The sequence below is a fragment of the Populus alba genome, chromosome 18, assembly GCF_005239225.2.
Source record: "Populus alba chromosome 18, ASM523922v2, whole genome shotgun sequence".
Taxonomy (NCBI): domain Eukaryota; kingdom Viridiplantae; phylum Streptophyta; class Magnoliopsida; order Malpighiales; family Salicaceae; genus Populus; species Populus alba.
In genome coordinates this window covers 512,659-536,760 of record NC_133301.1, presented here as the reverse complement: position 1 = coordinate 536,760, position 24,102 = coordinate 512,659, and the positions used below count along the sequence as shown (strand labels likewise).

Genomic DNA, 24,102 nt, shown 5'->3' with positions numbered 1-24,102 from the left:
TAAAGTTAAGAATAAGAAGAAAATGAGTTAGAGAAGAGAAAAAAAGGAGTTAGAAAGACAGGAAGATTGGAGATTGAAAAAAGCAAAAGTCTCAAACTTTTATCCAATCACCATAATCTTTCTAATATTTTAAAAAATAACATAGATTTTATCTTAAATCTAACTATAACAAACACAATTATGTTTATAACACATTAAATAGAATATTAAACACTAACTCAAGCTCAACTAATAAATCCAAATAAAATTTGAACAGTTGATGATTAGATATGTAAATCTTTAGTGTTCCGTCAATTTAATTTAAATAAAAAAAAAATCAGGTTAAACTCGTGTAAACACTAAAAAAATATCAATCAAATAATAAAAAATGTTATACAAATAACAGTTTATTACAGAAAATAAATTTATAACAAAATTATTTCCATGATTTTTTTTCATAATTATTTTTCCAAATAAATCTATTTTCTTGCAAATAATTGCAGCCTTAACAGATAGTAATAAAAAATACATTATTAAAAAATACAATAAAGGAAATAAGCATACTAATTTTACCAAAATATTTTCCCATCGGTGCAGCATGCTATTCAACTGATGAAACTCTTTAAAATTCTGACTTTGGAAAGAATTTTCATTAAAATTATTTGGGAAAAAAAAAAAACAAATGAAACCTTAAATTAATTTTAACTAATCAAGTACAATTAACCTTCCCTAAGAAAATCACAAGCCCAGGCCCACAACCAGTCAAATGGGTAGGGTCATCTAACGGGTCTCTAGCACACTGCAAGTCGTTTTCGCTTTTCTGCCATCCATTTCTCAATCCAAAAACCCTCTGATTTTCGAAAAACCCTCAATCGAGTTTGATAATGGCTTTTAGAGGGAAGGAAATGATGAAGAAAATAATGTCAAAAATAGGAGGAGAGAAGAACTTGGCTCCTGGCGTTAAACAAGCTCTCAAAAAAGCAATTCCTAATAGCAAAGTTGTCATGAATCGAGCCAAACGTGGCCTTTTTGCTGGTCGTCATATCCAGTTCGGTAATCAAATTAGTGAAGATGGAGGTAACAAGTAAGCTCCTCTTCACTCTCAATCTCTTCTAATGGCTAATGGGTTTCTGATTTCTTCTGGGTTTTGACTGATATTTGGTTCGATGCTTGTTTTTGTTGTTGATATGATGCTTTGGGCTGAGGAATGTTGTGGGGTTGTTGGTAGTGTGTTGTTCTGTGTGTAACGAGGAAAAAGGTGTGAGTTTGTTTTGGAAAATGGGCATTGATTTTAGACTGATAGTTTTTGAACTGTGGATTTTGTTGCTGTTGTGGTAAATTTAGATTTGTAGAAATAATCTGGTTGTTGATGTGTAATTGTTGATGATGGAAGCTAAATTGCTGCATTTATGAGTCAAGAAGCTAATATGGCGACTCAGATGTTGATTGGAAATGTTAATGTATCATTGCCAGAGAAGGGGAAGAACTTCTGTGATTGAATAGTTTTAAGTAGTTTACTTGTAGGTAAGGAGTGTTTTACCATTAAGGTGTTGATTTCGTTTATCTTGATTCGTTATTGATTTTTGAATGTGCCGACTTTGTATATTTTTTAGATTCAGTGAGGAGCTTCTGTTCCCAAAGAAGTAGTCTTTTGGGTAATTTGATACTGGTCAGAACTTGCTCAGTTGTGAGTAATGTTTTTATGTCGTCTGATTAGTGTGAATGTGTCTGATGAGGATTGTGCCTGTTTGATTGTTGTACCTTTTTATTTTTTCTGCTGCATGAAAGACTTGTAGCTTTCCTGTTTTTGGTGTAATGAATGTGTATTATGTGCTATATATTGGGAAGGAAGAGTGATTTATTCTGTTGAAGTGCTTGTGTGTTGGTGATTATAGGAGTAGGAGAAGTTGGAAGCCAAATGTTCAGGATAAGAGACTGTTTAGTTACATCCTAGACCGCCATGTTCGAGTCAAAGTCACAACTCATGCTATCCGTTGCATAGACAAGGCAGGAGGGATTGATGAGTACCTGCTCAAGACTCCTTATCACAAAATGGACACAGAAATGGGCATCTTGTGGAAAGCCAAGATTGAGAAGCTATATGAAGAGCTTGGGAACATGGAGGTGGTTTTCTTTACACCTGAAGCTGAAGCCGAGTTGGATCAGGACTTCAAAGATATGAGGCTAGAGCAGCGGGAGGCTCGCAAGCAATTAAGAAGGCAGATATATGGTTGGTCAGACAAACGGAAGCAGATTGAAGAACAACAGAAAGAAGATCTGGACAAACAGAAGCAGATTGAAGAACAACAGGAAGATCTGAACCCTAACAGTTGGGGAGGAAATTCACATGATATTTTCAACAGTCGGGGATCTAGTTATTATTAATCTGGGTTGCTGTTCACATTTTTTGTTAGCTACTTTTGTTCCTTTATTATGTTATATTGTTAGACTCAATTGGTTGCTGGCCTAAAGGCCAAAAAACTTTTGTATGCTTTAGTCTGATAACAGAAGAAATTTCTCTGCAATTTATTTGGTTATATACACAACTTGGCATCAAATAAACATTTCATTTTCCTGTCTACAATGGCCAATGAGGTCCTGTAATCTGGTCGAGAGCTGTCATCTAGTTGAAGGTTATGAACATGATTAAGGTTTTAACAGGCAGTCAAAGCTCTAGATTGGAGGGCTTGAAGGAGGGGGACAATTTGTGTGTGAAATTGGGAAAGTCCCTGAGACCATGTCAAATTTCTTTCCATTTCCTACAGCAAACAAGAGGAAGGATGTTTGCAGTCAACTACTCTTATGTTATACTATCAAATTCTGTTAGGTGATGATGATGGAAGTATAATTGAACATGCTTCTCATTCTCTTCAATGTATTAGTTCTGTTTTTTCCTTCGTATTTCCTTTTAGCTTGCGACCCAAAAAGGTCAGCTTCCTCTCCTTGAACAGGTCTCCTATATTCTATATAGAGAAATCATTACACTACTAATGTACTGGGTAACCTTTCCTTTTAAAGGTTTAAACTGAGCTAGACTTTATAGTAAGATGCTCCAGCACTTTACATGTTATTTCTAGCTTGTTTAGAATTTTGATAGGTTTTTTATTTAAAAATATATTTAAATAATTTTAAAAAAATTATTTTTTTGATATCAACATAAAAAAATTTAATTTAAAGCAAATAAAAATAAAAATAATTAAAATTTTTAAAATGCAAAAATAAACAAGACTTTTCAAGTTTACTAAAACTCATTGATTTTTAAATTTTTTTAGAGTCTGTTTAGTATTGTAGTAGTAACTGTTTTTTAAAGTGTTTTTTATTTTATTTAGAATTGCATTGAAATAATTTTTTTTAAAAATTTATTTTTGATATCAGAATATTAAAACGATTTAGAAATATAAAATAATTAATTTGAAACAAATAAAAAAATATTTAATTTTTTTTAAAAAATATTTTTAAAACACAAAAACAAATAAACTCTGATTTTTTTTTTATATCTTCATTGTACTAATATCGATCCCTTACTTTCAAAATCGTTCTTTTAGTCCTTATTTATCTAAAATTCAGGTTATTCTTAAATCAAATTACATCCTATTATATCACAACACATATACGATATGTTACAGTGAAAATGTTATCTGATATTGATATAGTGAAATGCAATTTGTTGCTTTAAGAATAACCCGAGCTTCTGATAGGATAAAATCTAAACAAAAAAATATCCTGAAAGTAGAGGGTTGATAGTAGTACAAATAAAAATAGATGGGATAAATTAGTATAAAATTAAAAGTAAAAGGACTAATATAAACTCTTAACACATAACTTAGTCAGCAAGAATAAGATAACAGATGCTATCAACGAAAAGTAACTGACCGTTAGGCACGCGGTTGCAGCCCATCTTAACAGCACTGCCACAGTCCAAAATGACAATCCAATGAGAAAAAGAACATGACCAGGTCAAACGGCGCAAATAGTACATCTGTGATTTATCAAAATCTAAGCGCACTGTCACCCAAGTCATCAAATCGACATCTGTACACCTTAAACAAAAGCCTTGATAATATCTGACGTCCACGCTTCCTTGTAAGAACAGAGAATCTTACTTCACAATCTTCTTCTCCCTCCTATAAATGTTCTCTCACCTCTCGAATTCTCAGCAGCAAGAAAACAGAACTCAAAATGGGGAAGCAGAAGTGGTCAGTTCTAGGCCCTTTGAAGAGGGCTGTCAAGAAAATAAACTTTCTACTTAACTACAGAAAATGGAGATTGGCTTCATCAATTCTTTGGAATGCTTCTTCTTCTTCTTCCTCTGGAACGATGAGAAGGTTGAGCTTTAATGATCGAATTGGCTTACATGGGGTAATTGAAGATGTTCAATCGGATCATCAAAGCAAGCCGGTTCGAGCTCTTGAAAGGGCAAGAAGTCATGGGTCATCATCAGATGACGATGTTGACAAGAGGGCTGAGATTTTTATTACTAATTTTCGACGGCAGCTGTTGATGGAAAGGCAGGTTTCTTTGCAGCTGAGGTACTATAGAGGGAATAGTTTTGGAAGGGATTATTGAATAGAATAGAATAGAATAGAATGTGATCACTGAATGTCAATAAATTAAAAAAAAATAAAATTGTGATAATAAGGTTATTTCTAGCTTCCATTTGTTGGGAAAACTTGAATTGAAATTTTTTTCAATGATATAAAATTCAAGTGTTTGTATTGTTTGTTTGTTTGTTTTATCATTACAATTTATATTGCATGTTGAAGTAAAATATTGCAGTTTTATTCAGGGAAATATTAACCAGATTTACAGTCCATGGCAAGCCTCAAATGCCGGCCCCCAGTGCTTTCACCTTGTTCTTTCTCTCCCCAGGCAGAAATGAAACATAATCTGGATTATAAATTATTCAGACTAAACTACGTCTAAAATTAGAGAGAAACAAATATCTGAAGAAATTTCTGGTGAGACTACAAGAAAAGGAAAATAACTGGCAACTACATTCATCATACGATGAGTCTTATAAACTATTCTAGTCTAGTGAAATTCATGATAGTCTAGTGAAATTCATGAACACTATGTTAGAGAATAATATAAATTATATCTTGAAATATCATTTAATAGTTTAAGTTATTGATTGAGATGATTCTTTGACATGATATCAAAACTTTGATGACTAAGCGATCACGAGTTTAAATCTCATCATTCCTTATTTATTTAATAAAAATTAAATACCTTTCCAAAGGATTTTCATTTAAAAAAAATATATTAGAGAATAATATAAATTATATTCTGAAATCTCGCCTAACAGTTTAAGTTATTAGTTAAGATGATTCTTTGACACACCATAGCCATCATACAATGAGTTGCGTGAGCCTTTATGGCCCAGGTGACGTTTCTGCACATCCATAGACATCAACATGCTGCATTATTCTGAGGTTCATCAATACAGAACTGTCAGTATTTGTCTTCAATTGATCTAATAGACTTCTCGGAATAGACAATGGAGTGCATATAAATGAAGGAATTATGCTATCGTCTCCACGAGAAGTTTCAGCTGGGAATGTTCATCCCTTTTCCTTGTCCCCGGCTAAGATGACACTGATTAAAGAAAAACAATAACATATCATTTGGAATTTTGTTAACAACACATCAACATGTCACGAGATTCTATGTATAATTTAGCAACACACATTAAGGTTCTTGCACTTTGATGTTGTTGAGATTCAGACAGAAGGAACAGAGAAGAATCAGCAACAGCATTCATCACAAAATGAGCTGCCAAACTAATTCTAGCCTGGGTGGCATCCCAATACCATGAACTTCATCAGTTTGCTTGGTAGTGAAACTCATCAATTGTAGACTATATCAGACCTTCATCTTCAAGTGATCTAATAGATTCCCTGGAGGACACAAAAAAAAGTCAAGAAAAGGAATTGCTTTACTTGATACTGTAGGGTGAGGAAGACGAGATATAGAGAGATTACTTGATCTTCTACATGGTAAGTTTCAGCTGTTGGCAAAGTTCATCCATCTGCATCCCCTTTTCCTGTCCACTGCGGTAAAGAACCAGTTCTCAAAATTCATAAAGATATCACCAACAAATTGGTTAAGAATGGCTGGACAAGATGAAAAGAAAATCACTAGACTATTAATTAAACTCAAGTTCGATAAAAGTAGCAGATTAAAATTTAATAGCGGACAGAATAGTGTTTGCAAAACATGGATAGTCTACAGTTGGGGTAACAGAGAGCGAAAACCGTACACAACTTGCTATGTTAAATCAAAAACAAACTGTCGAAGTTCAGTGAGAAGGCATTGATTTTTTTGGAATAAGTCGATATATTGAAAGGGCTAACCAGAAGGTAGCCAGTGAGAAGGCATTGATTGACAACATGAAATTAACTCAATCACAAAGTACTAGGGTAGCAGTTCTACTCAATGCTGCTTCCTAAGAAATTAAAGTTAAGGCAACAATAGACAACATGAAATTTCGAGGAGAAAGAAGCTGCATGGAGTAAAGATTTTAGTTGTTCAACTCACGTGCTTGAAGACTGTTGCAGACAGTCAAGGACCACTTGATCAAAATCCTTAGGTCCGTCAACATTAAATTGCTTGGACATGTGGGGAAAAGAAACTATAATGTTATGACAAACGCATATAGCAATAAGGACTTTGAATAAAATTTTACTTGAAGCAGACCCATACGAGGTTTGACGTGGATGTCTGATGTCCATTTGATCCACTCCACAGAGGAGTGTTCATTGATGATTCTACCATCTGAGGCTGAGTTGAAGTGCTACCGTGCAGCTCCAGTTGAAACAAAGTCGCAGAGTCAGCCAACAGCAAACACAATACCTGCAATTATAGTGCATACTTCATCTGCTCTAAGATCAATACCTGCAATTTCAATGCATTTCTAAGATAAAAAATACTTTAAACTGCATCTCTGAAAAAATCTACTTACGTTTCACTCTAATTTATTGGCTAAAATTAGCTTCTAATATTTCATATCTCCTAATTTCCTCTTAGACAAAATATGTTATGATTTTAACCCTTGATATTTCAAACACTTCTCGAATTGGATCGATCCCCGTATCAATGTCCATTAATTTGTCTCATTTAATTTTCATATTAAGGAAAGGCAATGTTAGAAGGGCATATACTTGACAAAAAACTTGATAAACATGGATAGATGATAGTTTCGTTTAATTAATTAGTATCACATTATTGATGAAATATTTTTGTTTTGGAATGAAAATAACATACTAGGGACCAATTTTAGGTTTCCGAAAAATCTATCTCAAAATCTACCTTCTCTTTCAACTCAAAATCCCATCTCCTGCTCTCCATTCTCACTCCAAGTAAGCAACTCCCGATCATCTCCGCTTCGTGCTGCTGCTTCTTCTTCCACTGTCGTCGACACCACTACTAACGCCCCCGTATCATCGACAAACAGCAACGTAAACAACTAACAAAGCAGCAAATCAAGCAGCAGCAGCATGAGAAGCGCCATGGACAACTTGACATTGAACGCGGCGTAAATGTTTTGATAGGTTGCTTTCAATGTTATAGAAGAGGAGTTGAGGCAATCACTTGAAGCTGTATTCAGTAAAATCTGGTCTCAGACAATAGCAGCTGCGAGTTTGGGATAAGTTTACCGAGCTACCTTGAGGGCAGCTGGGGAGGATGCTGCGATTAAGGTTGTGTGTGGTTCATCTACTAGCACATTTCACTTGTGTATTTATTGCAAACAATGATATAAAGTCGTTTATTTTCTGGTGCAAAGACCTGAAATAGAGCCTATAATTATCTATCGGGATCTCTTTCTCTTCAGAACTCTTGTCTCATTCCAAAATGGAATTAGTTTACAGAAATTGGGATGCTTCTGAGTTGATGGTAGATGGATTTGGTGAGAAGCTTCTGGAGGAGCTTGATTACACCTTGCTTCTTATCTTTCAAAACACTCTTCTGCTTTGCATAACAGTCTTGTTGCATGCTCTTAGAGATAGACAAGAAGGTATCTTGGTCTATGTCGTCTGCCGGCCTGTCAGCTGAGTGATATCCATGTCCATGCCAACCAAATCGATAGAATTTGCCCCAGAAATACTTGTTTCTGACAGATTACGTTTTATATGTGTACTGATTTTTTTAACGGTGAAAGAAATAATGTACAGAGATAAATATGTTTGAGAAATAATTTTGTAATAAATTTTTATTTTTTCAAAATAGAAAGAACAAGGGATATGTCTTCTTTATCTCAGTTATCTTCATCTTTTTTATCTCAAGATATATTCTATTGAATTGGCTGGGAAGGGGATGCCTCACAAAGCATATTTATACAGATTAGTCTAGTAGATAGAATGCAAAACTGTAATATGGTTAATTTGATCTGCACAGTGTGCCTTCATTTTGTTACCTTTCCTGATAATTTGTGCTCAATATTTCAGCGAATTAAGCAGATATTGATCGATGCTGCTGTACATGCTGTGAACGAGGACTGTTCTGAGATGGCAAATGACTTCACCAGACTTGGATTCCTAGCTAGTGGCACTGATGTTGCTCCTATCATTCCAGCTTTGGAAGCTACTTGGCAGAATTCATTTGGGAACTAACTTTCTGGTTTTAATTTCAGAACTGTTACAGGTAAATTGTATGCCCCACAATCCATGTTCCTTGTTTTTCTCTAGTTCAATTTCTTGAATATTTAAGCACATTGCTTAATCTAAAACTTATTCGTTTTGTTTTCATTTGCATGGTTTAATTTGCAATGCCAACCTTGCTGTCAGCAAGGTCAGGGTCACTTAGTTGACAGCATTGTCATTGTGGGTTTGTGGGGCAGATGTAGGGGAAACAATTTATATAGCAGGTTTGATTTTATTTGTCAATTCCTAGGTTCACTGGTTTGTTGCAAATGATTGTCTTATTGTATTCTTGAATATTTGGCTATGTCCAAGTTGCATCAACTATATAGTTTCTCATAATACAATCCCTCTTGAGGATCTACTTCTCTGTGTTAGGATCCGTTTAACGATGGTGTTTTCCGGTGGTAACCGCTCGAAAAACCTCATTGTTCTTGCATATAGTGGGTTTGATTTTATTTGTTAATTCCTAGGTTCACTGGTGTATTATAGAAGATTTTCTCATTGTGTTCTTGAATATTTGGCCATGTCCAAGTTGCATCAACTATATACTTTCTCAGAATACAATCCCTCTTGAGGATCTGCTTCTCTGTGTTAGGATCCGTTTAACGATGGTGTTTTCCGGTGATAACCGCTCGAAAACTTCATTGTTCTTGCATATAGTGGGTTTGATTTTATTTGTTAATTCCTAGGTTCACTGGTGTGTTGTAGAAGATTTTCTCATTGTGTTCTTGAATATTTGGCCATGTCCAAGTTGCATCAACTATATACTTTCTTAGAATACAATCCCTCTTGAGGATCTGCTTCTCTGTGTTAGGATCTGTTTAACGATGGTGTTTTCCGGTGATAACCGCTCGAAAACTTCATTGTTCTTGCATATAGTGGGTTTGATTTTATTTGTTAATTCCTAGGTTCACTGGTGTGTTGTAGAAGATTTTCTCATTGTGTTCTTGAATATTTGGCCATGTCCAAGTTGCATCAACTATATACTTTCTCAGAATACAATTCCTCGTCAAGGATCTGCTTTACCGTGTCAGGTTCCGTTTAACGATGGTGTTTTCCAGTGGTAACCGCTCGAAAACTTCATTGTTCTTGCATATAGTGGATTTGATTTTATTTGTTAATTCCTAGGTTCATTGATGTGTTGCAGAAGATTTTCTCATTGTATTCTTAAATATTTGGCCATGTCCAAGTTGTATCAACTATATAATTTCTCATAATACAATTCCTCGTCAAGGATCTACTTTACTGTGTCAGGTTCCGTTTAATGATGGTGTTTTCCGGTGGTAACCACCCAAAAACCTCATTGTTCTTGCATAGGAAAATATAGCCGAGATGAGCAGCAACCCTGCCTTGCAAGTAAAAGAAATGTCTGTATCTTTATAATTTATGTGTGAGAAGAACTCAAACATTTCTTCAATTTTCGAAAGCAGTAATACATGGAAAATAATTTATGTTAGCTCTTTCTTCCTTTGATTTGCTAGGGGAAAAAAATAAGAACTCAATGAGGTTTTTGTATTGAATTTGGATTTTATTTTTTTCAGTAAATAGAACTTGGATATTCAATAAGGATTTTTTAATTTTCCATCATATTATATATATCATAAAATGTTTATGTTACCTATTTTATTAGAAAAATTAAAGGATTAAAAAAAAATTAAAAATACAAAATGAATGTTTATTTTAAGTAGTTTTGATATTATAGAGTAATTATGTATAAAAGTGTTTTTTATTTAAAAATATAATAAAATTAATTTTTTTTTATTTTTAATATTTTAAAAATACCAAAAAAAAATAAATATTATCTTACTTTGTGAGTTTTGATATTTAAAAAAAAAATCACAATTTTTTTATTAAATAATTTTTTTATATCAGTTTTATTTTTAAATTTTTAAGTAAGAATTTTTTTATATTTTTAATAAATTATATATTTAAAAAAAAAATTATAATTTTTTTTTTATGTTTTTTATTAAATAATCCTAACATAAATTATAATTGAAAAAAATAAAATAGTTTGAAAATAAAATTAATTTAAATGTAAAATTAGTTCCTTCTTAACAGTGTGGGGCCTGCTTGCTTTACCCTGCGATTTAACACTAGTGACAGTCCAGTGACCCTAAAAAATCTCCCACTGCAATTCTCTTTATCCCAAAATCCTAGGTGACCTCATTACTTTTCTTCTTTAGATCGAAATCAAAGCTCGCTTGGAATACTGAGTTAAAATTACTATCCTTACCATTAAAACCACTTCAAGGTAATTTTAATTAAATTTCTTAAAATGCCTCGTAAGGTGAATTACGGAGTAGATTGTGACGATGGAGATTATGATGATTACGACGATGATTATGATGCAGAAGATGATGGTTAGTAGAAATAATTACTTCTTATATACATATAATGCTACAAATTTGCTTTATTTGATGTGGTAATTACTTATTAATTGCGTACCAGTGGAAGCAGCTGAGCCTAAGCACGAAACGGCCAAGTACAATGATAAGGTTAGACTATGGCGTTGCGCAATTTGCAATTATGATAATGATGAGAGCATGACTGCTTGTGATATTTGCGAGGTTATTCGGAATCCTGTCCCTGGCAGTATCAAGAGAGCTGGAGGAGGAGGTATGGAGAAGTTTCTGCTTTCAATTTGAACAACTTAGCAACTGTATGTATGCTTGATCGTTTTTCTTCTTTGTAGTTAGGAAAATATTTTGTTCTTTTCTTATTATGTTTTGCTTCTTCAACAACTTGGTTGTGAATTATGTAGTGTTATTTTTTTAGCTCATTGTGTTTTGTCTTCGTTTACTTCCTGGATGATGGAAGCCACTAACATAGGAGGCATCATTTTGGTGGTGGCGCTGCTTTGGTTTGATATGACAATGCAGACAGCTTGTATCTTTGTTGTTTGTTATTGAGGTTTCATTTCAAGTTGGTTCTCCTTTTATAGAATAGATTTCTATGATGCAGCGGGTAGTATGTGCAAAGAGTCTGGAGCATCCATGATGAACAAGTCTCTTTTCTGTATTATTGCCACATTGGACTCCACAGATGGCTGTAGTAGGTCAACAGTGGAATGATGATTTTGTGACAGAAGAGGGCAATAACTTCCACAAGTGTGAAAGTTTCCAAGGAAACTCTGATGATATTAGTTCCTGTTTTGATGTGGGTCTGAGCATGTTCTAGAACAGGATGAATTGATGAAAAACAGTAGATATTAGAGACCCATTTTCTTTAATTTGAGAATCCTTTGGATGAAGCTGGTGTATATATTCTCCAGCTGACGGCTGTTTTTTGGAGTCATTTTGCAATCTTGCTTCTTAAAACTGTCGTTAGATCTGTGGCTTCTATGTATGTACTAACATTACATATATTACTTATACAGCTCCTTTTAAGCTTAATATTCCATCTCCAGATGATTTGGTTTCTGATGGATTACATCCCTCCCATATTGGTTCTAAAGGTATCCTTTTATAGCTTCAAATTTGAGAGGTCACTTTGTGTACGGTGCCAAAAACTTTATTTGCTTGATTTTTATGACAGTTAACCTTAGGAGGATTGAGAAAAGTATCAGCTTGTTTGTATAGCGGCCATTGATTCATACAATGGTATAAGCGTCTCCAAATTCTCCCTTCCAGGAATCTAGTTTGGAGTACAGCAGTTGAGTACTGGTATTCATTCGAAGTATCCTACCCCATAAGGCTGTGCTCCACAGGAAATAACTTGCACTATTATAGCTCAACTGTCTATTGTAATCTGCTCCTATCAGGATGATATAGTCTGCCATGTAAACTTAATCAAGTGGAGGTTGAGTCTGGATAAAAAAATATTGTGCCGCAAGTTACAAAATTAAGGCTTTAAGTTTGTTATATAATGGAACAATGTCCTGCTACAACATGAAATGATAGAATACGCTACCTGCCTTTTAATTGCTCACAGTGTACAACTTAGTGACATTGTATTCACTTATGTTGGTTTGCATCCACAAACAAGCTATATTTTTCTTAAATGCATGTCTGTGTTATATATTTATACAAATCATATTATCCATTGTTAGCTGAAACAGCAACGTAGTTAAAATAGCTTAATTTCAAGAGTTCTCTCAGTTCCTTTTTGAATATAATTTTGCTTCATCTTGTTTCTGTACTGCCTTTTCTTGCAGCCGAACTTTTCAACTCCAGATATCCAAACGTAACTGCTGGCGTTACTGAGATTGTTAAAAGTTCAGATAAATCATCTGCATCGATGCCAAAAGGCAAACAAGGACAACAAATTTCTGATGGCTCTTCTGCTTCTATTTCAAAAGGCAGGCCTGGAGTGGATGATGGCAATCAAAAGAAGAATGGTATAGTTGGCACTCAATCAAGTGATGAAACTTCAGATAGCACTTCATCAGCGCCAAAAGGCAAAGATAAACGGGTTGATTATAGCAGTTCTTCAACAAAAAGGGGCGAGTCTCTTGGTCTTACAGGTAATTTGAATGAAATGTCCCTGTCTGATAAATCTGGAAAGTCGTATAAGGCTAGTGCTAAGAGGCACAAGTCATCTGCACAGTATCAACCAGATAAATGGATGCTCCCCGGCAAATCAGAAAATGCATTGACACAACTGAATCTTGCAATTGTAAGTGGGACCTTGGATTTTAGTCATATACTCTAGGAATTGGATGCTAATATCTTCAATAAGGATATGTTAATAATTGTTTTATTGATAAACTAACTATAAACGATTATAGGTTGGCCATGTTGATTCTGGGAAATCAACACTCTCAGGTAGACTACTACATCTTTTGGGACGCATAACCCAAAAGGAAATGCTCAAATATGAAAAGGAGGCCAAGTTACAGGTGATGTCAATAAGGTTTTGCTTGTTTGGATGCATTTGCTGTTTAAGAAAACAACAATACTTGATTTTGGTTTTTTAATAATTCAAACAGGGCAAGGGGTCATTTGCTTATGCTTGGGCATTGGATGAGAGTCCTGAGGAGAGGGAAAGGGGAATAACTATGACAGTCGCTGTTGCTTATTTTGATTCCAAAAAATATCATGTTGTTGTGATTGATTCCCCAGGCCATAAAGACTTTGTCCCAAACATGATATCTGGGTCAACACAAGCTGATGCTGCCATCCTTGTAATAGATGCCTCTGTTGGGGGTTTTGAAGCTGGGATGGACAACAAGGGGCAAACTAGGGAACATGCACTTCTTATTAGAAGTTTTGGTGTTGACCAGATTATAGTCGCAGTCAACAAAATGGACTCAGTGGAGTACTCCAAGGATCGATTTGATTTGATTAGAACACAACTTGGAACATTCCTTCGTTCTTGTGGATTCAAGGATTCCTTGGTGTTATGGATTCCATTGAGCGCAGTGGAAAATCAAAATTTAGTTGCAGCTCCTTCTGATATTCGTTTGTCATCATGGTGAGTTCACTTTCAATTTTTTTTTCAAGAAATATTTTCCATTTCAGGAGCTATAAAAGAGGTCTCAGTGGAATCTTATAATTATCTCTAGGGAGTTGAAAATCAAGCAAAGTAACTGAATTGCAGGTACCGTGGACCTTATCTGTTGGATGCAATTGATTCTCTTCAGCCACCAACAAGAGATTTCTCAAAACCTCTTCTCATGCCCATATGTGATGTAGTGATATCATCTTCACAAGGGCAGGTGTCAGCCTGTGGTAAATTGGAGGCTGGTGCTCTTCGAAGTGGATTGAAGGTACTGCATTAAGGTTGCCTCTTGCTATTGTAAAACTAACTTTAGATTTTCTGAAAAACAAGTGATATGGCTCATCATTGAGAAATCCATTGGATGGATGATTTGCATTTTCTCAAATGCAACCCATCTTATCAGTGCTTCTTAGCATGAGCTGGTGAATTTTCCTTGCATGGATCTTAGGCTTCATTAATGCACTAATAAATATTCATTTATAGAAGCAAAATGTTATGGTGGTCTTCACTTGAATGTTTCTGACCTCTCTCCATTTCCCTGGAAGGACTTGATTAAGGTTGAAGATATTTGTAGATATGCTACAAATTTTCTCCTTGAGAGTTGAGAGTGGTCATGCTTGTACTAAGATAGAATTCTTCGTTAGTGTGTGTACACGTGTGTTTGTATATGTTCAGCTTTGCATAATAAGGGATGAATTTCTTGAGACATTCATGTGCCAATCATAGGCTGCCTTCAGGTAATTAATGACCCAGAATTTGACCAACTTTGCACATTGACTGTTCTTACCCATGTGTTTTTGAGTGCCGCTGTAACTTGCCAGTGATTCTTTGTCTCTTCAACTGCTCCTGGACAAGAGTAGTGCACTGGTGTGATAATAGAGTTTTTGGGTTATTGAAAGTAAATTATAAAGTGCATATATTGATTGTGCTTTAAATTTATACTGTTGTTTGAATTTGTGCTGCTGATAATACCTATCCGGTTGAGGTAAGGAAATGTATATTTTGTTGCAGCCAATATCACTCTGTGCTCTTACTATAACCATGTATGTAATTCGTGGAATGTAGGTTTTAGTTATGCCATCAGGAGATGTGGGGACAGTTCGCTCCCTAGAAAGAGACTCTAAGCCTTGTGATGTCGCCAGAGCAGGAGATAACGTGACTGTCAGTCTCCTAGGCATTGATGGAAGTAATGTGATGACTGGAGGTGTTCTATGTCATCCAGACTTTCCTGTTGCAGTAGCGCGACATTTTGAGCTGAAGGTGCTCGTGTTAGATTTGGAAATTCCACTTGTGATTGGTTCTCAAGTAAGCTCCCCTCTACAAATTTCATTTTGTTCCATATTGTTCTCTATTAGTTTGCAGTTGGATTCTGATCATTCGAGTCGAATTTGCAGTTGGAATTCCACGGACACCACGCAAAGGAGGCTGCAAGAGTTGTTAAAATAATATCAGTGCTTGATCCAAAGACGGGCAAGGTGACAAAGAAGGCGCCTCGCCGTCTTATCTCAAAGCAGAGTGCAGTGATTGAGGTGAATTAAAACGAATGATCATTTCTTCCATCAACATTTACACTGAAACAGCAGTGAACTCGATCTCACATTTCTTTGCCCTCTCTCTCACTTCAGGTGTTTTTGGACGGACCGGTTTGCATGGAAGAGTTCACAAATTGCAGAGCTCTTGGAAGAGTGTTTCTGAGAACATCAGGGAAAACCATTGCCCTAGGAATCATAACCCGGATAATAGAGGATCAGGAATAGTTAACATGAGAGGTAGATGCCTCAGCATTTGAGATGTAAACGGGTCCCATCGCTACAATTTGCCAAATTTATGTTGTTAACAACAGAGAGGAGGGGCATATCCTTTCTGAGTTTTGATGGACCATTTTGCATGGGTTGCATCAATTTACACATCAGTAAAATCGGCAGTCCCCTATGTTGTCATGTAATTTTTTTTTAATTCTTTCACTATGCGTCTTTCATCCATAGTTGTGACGTAGCCGATCCGAGTTGAAGGGGAAAAAAAAGCTGTTCCAGTTAAAATTTAGGCTGATCTGTTTATATGTTCATGCTCGGAACTTTTATATGTTCATGCTCGGAACTTTTAGTTGATTTTTTTTTTATGTCAAAATAATATTATTTTAATTTTTTTATATAAAAAAATTAGATTCTTCTTCCCTTATAACTTAAGATGTTGTCTTGGTTTTCTAGCGGGTTTTATAATTATGCTATCATCAATATAGATTAAAATTAATCACCTTCTCTGTTTTTTATTTTTATTTTTATTTAAGTTGTTATTAAATCTGGTCATAGTTATAATTATAGATTGTATGAGTTAATATAAGTTGACTGAGATTAATCTAAAAACTTTTAATAACTAATTGTAATTTTTTTATTTTCTTCAAACAAAAACAAACAAGTTATCATTTATTTTGTGATTTTGCAAACAGAATTAAAAGAAAAAAAAATGATGTCAAAACGATGTTTAAGTAGATAAACAATTCACGCTCATTTCTTTCCCACAATTACCTCTTTCTCATTGCAAAGTATTAAATAATAACTTGTCATTAAGGAAATCTCATGACAATTAAGAATGTGTTTACGGATGATTTTGCTTCTAAGATGAAAGAATAAAAAGATGATGCATTACTTATGCAAGAGTAAGGTCACTGCATGGAAAAGGGTAATTACGTAAATGGATTTTCTTGACCTTCTAAGCAATTTCTTTTTAGTTTAAAAACAGAAAGACTGGAAATAAAAAATAAAAAAGGCAAGTACATGAATTGAAAAAAAAATTAAAAAAAAGGGCTTTCCCCTTCATTCACACGGAGAGGCAGACACAAGTGAAGAAAGAAGAGGAGAGAGGACCTACGTGCTTCGAAAACTGACTTCTCTAATCTCTTTGGTCTTTCTCGCATCTGGGTTTTTCATTTCAGTCCCAAAGTTTCTGTCTTTAAGGTCTGAATACTTCAAATTTTCTTGTTCTTTTTGATCACTTATTTTCCTGTCTTTTTCTTTTTTTGGGTTTTAGTGGTTTTAAGTTTTGGTTGAACAGCTGGGTTTTTTATATATTTTAAAGGGGGGTGGGGGTGGGGGTGGGGGGGGGGGGTGCATGGTTCTGGATTTTGTGGTTTTTTTTTCCTTTTCTTTTGCTTTATTATTGATGATTTTGATGAATATTAGTTGAATGTTTTTTTGTTATTATTTTTCTGTTGACCCTTGATTTTGAATTGATTAATTTGCTTCTCTATTTGTTAATATTCATTTTTTGTTGAGCAAAATTAGGGTGAATGATCTGATTGATTTTGGGGGTTTTGATTGCTAGTTGAATAGTAAGGATTGTTTGATTGATTGATCAGCTTTGATGGTTATTTAAGTTAGATTCTAGTACATGCTCTTGCTACTAAGTATTAATTGTTTGATTCAATGGAATTTTCCTAGAGAGTTTTGAGACATTTACAGCGAATGAAGATTCCGATCGTTTCTCATGTGTGATAGATAGATCAATTTGTTTTAATGATAACAATAGAGGTGTATTCACCCGTGTGGTTTCTTGAATTTTAGTTTCTTGTCTAAAGGGTATACTGCAGGATGGAATTAAGTTGACTTGGTTCAATTGGTACTTATAAAATATTTAGAAAATATAAGGCTGAAGTGGGAATCTGTTGCTGGAAATGGAAGGGTAAGTGATGGAGGTGACAACTCATTTGCCTAATTTGCATACAATAATATTGTCATCAAAGGTTCAAAGCAACTTGTGACTTTCAGGTTTTCCTTGATATGTCTCTGCTTAACTCCATCGACTGTTTATTCTTCAATGTGCAGCTTTCTGCATTTTCATGCTGTACTAGATTAGGGTTTTTCCATCTGTTTTTTTTTCTGTTGGAGCTTAGCTAGCCCTATACTTGGTAGTTGCTATATTCTCCTTTTTTCAGTTTGTTTGCTGTCTATGTTTCTGAGTTTTCTTAATGTCCTTGTAGATTTTCGTTTGGAGGTGTTGATCATGGCCTTTAAGCCTTATTTTCAAAGAGGTCACCGTGCCAATAGTATCAACATCGAAGATATTCAGTTGAATACAAATTGGGAAGATGTGATTTGTCCAATATGCTTGGATTTCCCCCACAATTGTGTTCTCCTCCAATGCTCATCTTATCATAAAGGGTGCCGACCATTTGTGTGTGATACTGACCACTTGCATTCAAATTGTTTGGATCGTTTTAAAAATGCCAGTGGTATGCCATCCCTTTCAACATCTGATTCAACTCCTTTGACAAATACTCAGCCAACAGTAGCGGATAACAATTGCAAACTAGCTTGTCCGTTGTGTAGAGGTGAAGTTACGGGGTGGGTTGTTGTTGATAGGGCTCGTTTAGATTTGGATGAGAAAAAGCGATGTTGTGCAGAAGAACAATGTACATTCACAGGAACATATTTTGAACTACATGAACATGCTCAAGTAGAACACCCACATGCTCGCCCATCAAAAATTGACCCTGCTCGGCAGCTTGATTGGGAAAATTTTCAGCAGTCATCTGAGATAATAGATGTTTTGAGCACCATACATTCAGAAGTGCCACGTGGAGTTGTTCTAGGAGACTATGTGATTGAGTATGGGGATGATGATACTGGAGATGAGTTTGAGGACTTCCCTAGGGTCAAGGGCAACTGGTGGACTTCTTGTATCTTGTATAAGGTTTTTGATAACTTCAGAAACTCGAGAAATAGAAGAAGGGCAAGAGTAGTTGATACAAGGAGAGGAAGTCGCCGCTCAAGTTATGATACTTCGAATTCTGATGAGGGCTCTGTGGCATCTGTCGACTTTGCAGAATACAGATTAGATGAGACTGATGATGAGTTTGCAAGTTCAAGCGTCCCCGCTAGGGGTAGTTCTGGTCATCGCAGGTCAATAAAGCTACCTTTTCTCTTACATTTTGGCACCTTTTTTATGTTTGATTGAACTTGGAGTAAAAGTTTTTTCTTTATAATTATCTGCACTGTTTTCTTGGTGGGCATTGGGCACCAAAAATTTTCGCATAGTTGTTACCATACAGGGACTGGCATACAAATGCACAAGCAACAGATAAGTGGAAATTCTGGTTACCTTTGATTTTTCAGGATGTGCATTTACTGATCTGCATGCACATCTGACGGTCACCGAGTACAAATAATTTGAGAGCAGAATAAATGCACTCTTCAACCATTTTTGATACATTAATCCACCTTTTTTTTAATATGATAGAACTGGTTTCTGCTGTCATGGGTAGTTCTCTTCCTGTGTGCACCAGAAGATTTTGAACAAGGTTATGATAGGTTTGAGGTGTATCTGTGTTAGATGCCATGCATGTAAAACTAGCTTATATAAATTGGGCTGTTAGAAATTGCAGGTTCTGTTAACTTTACATCCTTCCCATAATTTATGCTTGCTGTTCCTATATCTCACAGATTTCGAAGACACCACTCCCGCTTCTTTGACAGTTAGGTATGGACTTGCTCATGGATCAAGCTTTGACAATCAAGTAGGTTTATTTTGCTGTAGAAAGGTCCAGCTTTTCCAATTTAATAGTGCACAATTATATTTATAGTGTTATATCCCCGGTCTCATCTCATTGGTATATTTAGTAATATGCTTACTAGTTCCCTTGTATTGTGGGTAGCAGTGGCCTTAGTGCAAGTGAAGCAAAGGATCGAAAGCAAAATGCTAGTGATTCTGCAGATAATTTTGGTTTCATCCGAAGCTCATCTTGTTGTATATGTAATTAGATTTGCTCGATGGACATGAATTTTTGTATTTGCCATTTCCAGGTATGGTGACTCCATTTTTTCTTTTTAATTTGAGATTGATTATTAATTTGCTTTAATAGGACTTTGGGTGTCTTAACTGTATATTATTTTCTGATATTGCTACCTTACAAACGCTTTGATCGTCTCAACTTCTGACCAACATAAATACGAAGCATATTTTCTGGCAGTTTATCTTGGCTGTATTTATTAGAGATCCATTAGTTATCTGTGCATCTCAAATGCATTTATGTTATTAGTTATATGCATGGAATTGTGTGCTGGTTACATGGATATTTTTATTTTGTTGGTTTGATGGTGAGTTTATGTGTCAACTAAACTAAAAGCTCGTTTGACATTGCTGTTTGTATCAAATAGCATCATTTTTTTATTTATTATGTTTTTCATACAAAAAGCAGTTTGAAACGCCACTGAAACGGGCACACTACAGATCATCTACAAGCAATCTTAACAGTGCTCTCTTCACATCAGCTTTAGGGTACTCTGGTACTGGAATTATCTCGGGTTCTGGCTTGGCTCAATGTTCGAACTTAGAAAGTTAAAGGATCAGACCTTCTTGACCACTGTCTGTCCTTTGGTTAAATAAATGAGTTCATATATCAGAATCTAACTCGATTCAGATGGATTTGGATATTTAACCTTTCTCAATGAGTAATTGATGATTCAACTAATAGATTATTGTTAAACCTGATCTAGTTATATACACCTGAAATATATGTATTATTTTTATATTTTATGTTAAATAATAAGTAAATAATGGATGTCTAAAATCCAATACATATGACAAGATATCTAAATTCCTCACCTAATATAAATATAATAAAATCTCAATCCATAAATGATCATTGCCATCCTTACTTTGCAAGCTCTAAAACGATGCTCAATTCCTCCAGCTTTCATGTCAAATGCAGCTTGTATTGTGAACTGGAGAACTATCCACGTAGCTAACACTAAAACCAGTGGGTAGCAAATTCCCAACATTTGCTACAACAAGAAGAAGATGAGGACATGCCATGAACTAATACAGGACGTTCTTGGGCAGGTTCCAAATAACGTTATTCTTCATGCTAATCTTGGTGCGCATGGTCTCAGCTGATCGATTCACTTGCTTCATGACTTTCATCCTCACCATTTGCTCTCTTGACTGCACAGTTGCCAGCCCCATGCTCCGGTACCTGAAAATCGGATCAAAAGTCAGACAAAATACCACCGCTTCTCAATTTATTTGATTCCTAGAATTACTTGGGTAAAAGGGGAAGAGAGCAATTTCATTTCATTCCAAACTGTCTCCTCTTATTATCTCAAATCATATTTTCTGAAAAACATGGATTGAAAGAATACCTAGAGGCAAGTGCAGCAGTTATGACCATATCATTTGCCGGTGATGGACGTGGCTTCTGGCGGTAGTACCGCAAATATTCTCGAGAACCAAGAGTTTTGGATGATACTTTATTAGCAGATCTTGTGGTTATAATCAGCTCTGAATCACCACTACCAAGTGCTGCGATGTTGGCAGTGTCGCCCAAAGCAACAAGTTGTTTACCATCCTCATCCACGTAGCTGCAACCAGGGAAACAAAATCAAAGGGGCGAATTGAACGGATAAACAATATGGAACATAATTAAAGATGGCAAATCCAAAGAAAAATAGCTAGAAGTCAAGTATTGAAGGAGGTAACTCTCCTGTGATTGGAGCATCATAAAAGAAGAGATTTCATAAGAAATTAGCTGGCATTCAATAATGAGCATTTTACAAACCTGCTACTATAGTCATAGAAGTCTTCTAATTCAGCTTCCTCATCCTCATCGCCGTCACCGTAATGTACTTTGCAGTGACTTTTAGCTTCCATATGCTTCCTAACAGCTTCCAAGCTGTTGAAAGATTGACGCTTGTCATTGCAGTACATACACATGAAATCCCTCTTCACCTGGAGAGGAAAAAAGAGCATAAAAGTAAATACAGACTTCAAGTATAAAATAATATAAAAATACATTACACAAATAGAGAACATGGTACGTAATCCAGTACCTTGAGGCCAATATAAGTAAGAAGACCCTTTGGATCCTTCAAATACTCGATATCAGGAATAAAGAACCCATGCTGCTTATGCATGTGAGCCATGCAACTTTCTATGTTATCATGCTCTTGATCGCACATGAAGCAACAGGATGGATCCAGCAACTCATCATCTTCTTCATCCTCAACTATATAAACAAGAGAGGCCATCTCATTTACATTCAAACCAGTCAAAGACTTAGTGGCCCCAGCAACCAGCTCTTCATCTGAACCAACTTCTTCCCACTCATCCTCACTCTCTTCACTTTCTCCAGCATCTGCCACCCATTGCACTGCACGCTTATTCACCTCACGACGACGAAGCTGTTTAATCACAGTATTCTCCTCTTCTTGGTTTGTTCCTTGAGAAGCTTGCAGTATATGGCTCCTTGATTTAAGGTGCTGATCATGAGCTTTGGAACTTTGATATCCCTTGTTGCATAGAACACAACTATAAAGCAAAGGGATTTCATTCTTCTCTTTCTCTTTAGCAATTGCAAACTGTCTAGCCACAAACAATGCTTCAGTCACTCCCGGAACACCAGCAACCTGAATTTTAACAACAGACCCAGAAACATTAAAAAGTTAAGAACTTGTCGTGAATTATTGAGGCTAAACAACACAATTTTGGCTCATATTGATATGCTGAGCACTTGCAGAACACCAACAAACTCAATTTCAACAAAATTCCAAAAAATAGTAAAACGTTAAGACCCTGTAATGAATTTTTAAAACCAAACCATATCATTAATCCTGTTACTGATATCATCAAAGAACAATAGCTAAAATCCGTAATTTGATATCCAACTGCGTAATAAATGTTGATTCTTTTGCCAGAGCAATTTATAGCGGCTTTCATATGTATTGTTATTCCTAAAACAAAGCCCACTTTCTACACTTCCAAATTATTTCTTAATATCAAAACTTGGCTAGTTTAATCTCAATTAACCCACAAAATCATGCCACTATAGAGCTTAAAGTCATCATCATTGTCAATGGTAATAATGAACACAAAACCAAATCATTCACTCAATTACAATTAACTGAAAAAACACAACACAGCAATTGTCATTACAGAGAACCTCAAATTCTCCAACTTTAAAAACATTGTCTCCTAAAAAAAAAAAAAAACAGTGATGCAATACTCTCCAACTAGCCTCTAAACCAAGCAAAGAAAACAACAAAAAGAACATACCTTGCGTTTAAGATTGTAACGGTGCCATTCAGACTTGTAATGGAGTTTTTGTTCAGCGTCATCATTGAATTCCTTATTACAAGCGTTACAAGTTAGCCCTGGCATTTTCCTTCCTGTTTTCTACGATATATCTGGTTCGATTCTTTGTTTCGCTCTCGTTTTTTATAATAGAAAGTTTGAGTCAGCGAGGCGGTGGGGTTCTTGCACGACACGGGTCGTTAATTGCGTAAGCGCCTGCGTCTTTGGAAGGTTATTGGAATTTCATATGGGTCGGCGACCCAACCCGTTTAGTTGCATGGTTTCTTGACCATGTGCTTCCGACATATTTATTTATTTATTTATTATACTCTATACTATCGCATGGTGAATGTCTTGATTTTACCTTTGGAGGCCAGACTTGGGTTTAGGGGTGGAAGGTTTTTTTAATGGGAATTATTAATAATTGCATTAAAGAAGAGTGTAAATTGGCATTCTTATATTTTTGTCTACAACATAATTACTAAATGACCATTAGAAGAAGAAAAAATATTCTTAAAAAAATAAAAAATCTTAAAACTAAAAAGGAATAGTTCATGTATACTATTGAAAAAAAATTATAAGTTCTCATTATACAAACTATGCAAAACCTTGTTCTTTTAAATGATAGACTCATAGTTCATTAATATTTACACATAAATATACCTATGGTGTTTTTAAATTTTAAAAAATTAATTCAGTAATAAAAAAATTATTTTATTTTTTTAATTTTTCAAGTTCAAACCCGTCTAAATCAATGATAAGTACTCTTTATATAAAATCACAAAAAATTCATTTTCTAATTTTATTTACTTGGCACAATTATTTATTAAACTTACAAAATCACTACTTATAATCTAAAAGAATACAAAAAAAAGATAAAGAAAAATTCATTTTCCAATCAATTATAGAATTTTTATTATATTTATGTTTTCTTAAAAATACCATTTAGATTTCGTTAAAAAAAAAAAAAAAAACCCTTAAC

At 35.0% G+C, this 24,102-nt stretch overlaps 4 protein-coding genes across 7 annotated transcripts; 3 read left to right on the top strand and 1 right to left on the bottom strand.

Annotated features, from left to right (window-relative positions):
* Positions 1-775: 775 nt before the first annotated feature.
* On the top strand, positions 776-2,541 carry LOC118059413 (uncharacterized). The gene is made up of 2 exons (XM_035072271.2): positions 776-1,063; positions 1,875-2,541. The coding sequence occupies exons 1-2, from the start codon at positions 864-866 to the stop codon at positions 2,362-2,364; spliced, it is 690 nt and encodes a 229-aa protein (XP_034928162.1). The 5' UTR covers positions 776-863; the 3' UTR covers positions 2,365-2,541.
* Positions 2,542-10,730: 8,189 nt separating this feature from the next.
* On the top strand, positions 10,731-16,013 carry LOC118059412 (uncharacterized). 3 transcript variants are annotated; one of them, XM_035072268.2, is made up of 10 exons: positions 10,731-10,978; positions 11,067-11,234; positions 11,995-12,072; positions 12,772-13,232; positions 13,345-13,455; positions 13,546-14,030; positions 14,157-14,325; positions 15,123-15,362; positions 15,452-15,586; positions 15,683-16,013. In XM_035072268.2, the coding sequence occupies exons 1-10, from the start codon at positions 10,894-10,896 to the stop codon at positions 15,812-15,814; spliced, it is 2,064 nt and encodes a 687-aa protein (XP_034928159.1). In that variant the 5' UTR covers positions 10,731-10,893; the 3' UTR covers positions 15,815-16,013. The 3 variants fall into 3 exon arrangements, with proteins under 3 accessions (XP_034928159.1, XP_034928160.1, XP_073262198.1); XM_073406097.1 differs by lacking the exons at positions 10,731-10,978; positions 11,067-11,234 and adding an exon at positions 11,264-11,277 and having other exon boundaries at positions 12,772-12,800; positions 12,920-13,232; XM_035072269.2 differs by lacking the exon at positions 11,995-12,072 and having other exon boundaries at positions 10,732-10,978.
* A 794-nt stretch (positions 16,014-16,807) lies between these two features.
* On the top strand, positions 16,808-19,911 carry LOC118059411 (uncharacterized). 2 transcript variants are annotated; one of them, XM_035072267.2, is made up of 4 exons: positions 16,808-17,011; positions 18,034-18,955; positions 19,496-19,532; positions 19,711-19,911. In XM_035072267.2, exons 2-3 carry the CDS (start codon positions 18,057-18,059, stop codon positions 19,530-19,532), a joined length of 936 nt encoding a protein of 311 aa, XP_034928158.1. In that variant the 5' UTR covers positions 16,808-17,011; positions 18,034-18,056; the 3' UTR covers positions 19,711-19,911. The 2 variants fall into 2 exon arrangements, with proteins under 2 accessions (XP_034928158.1, XP_034928157.1); XM_035072266.2 differs by having other exon boundaries at positions 16,809-17,011; positions 19,496-19,569.
* A 653-nt stretch (positions 19,912-20,564) lies between these two features.
* Positions 20,565-23,423, bottom strand: LOC118059410 (cytoplasmic 60S subunit biogenesis factor REI1 homolog 1). The gene is made up of 5 exons (XM_035072263.2): positions 23,103-23,423; positions 21,881-22,456; positions 21,610-21,779; positions 21,194-21,412; positions 20,565-21,027 (listed from the first exon to the last, which is right to left on the bottom strand). Exons 1-5 carry the CDS (start codon positions 23,205-23,207, stop codon positions 20,871-20,873), a joined length of 1,227 nt encoding a protein of 408 aa, XP_034928154.1. The 5' UTR covers positions 23,208-23,423; the 3' UTR covers positions 20,565-20,870.
* Between the last annotated feature and the right edge of the window lie 679 nt (positions 23,424-24,102).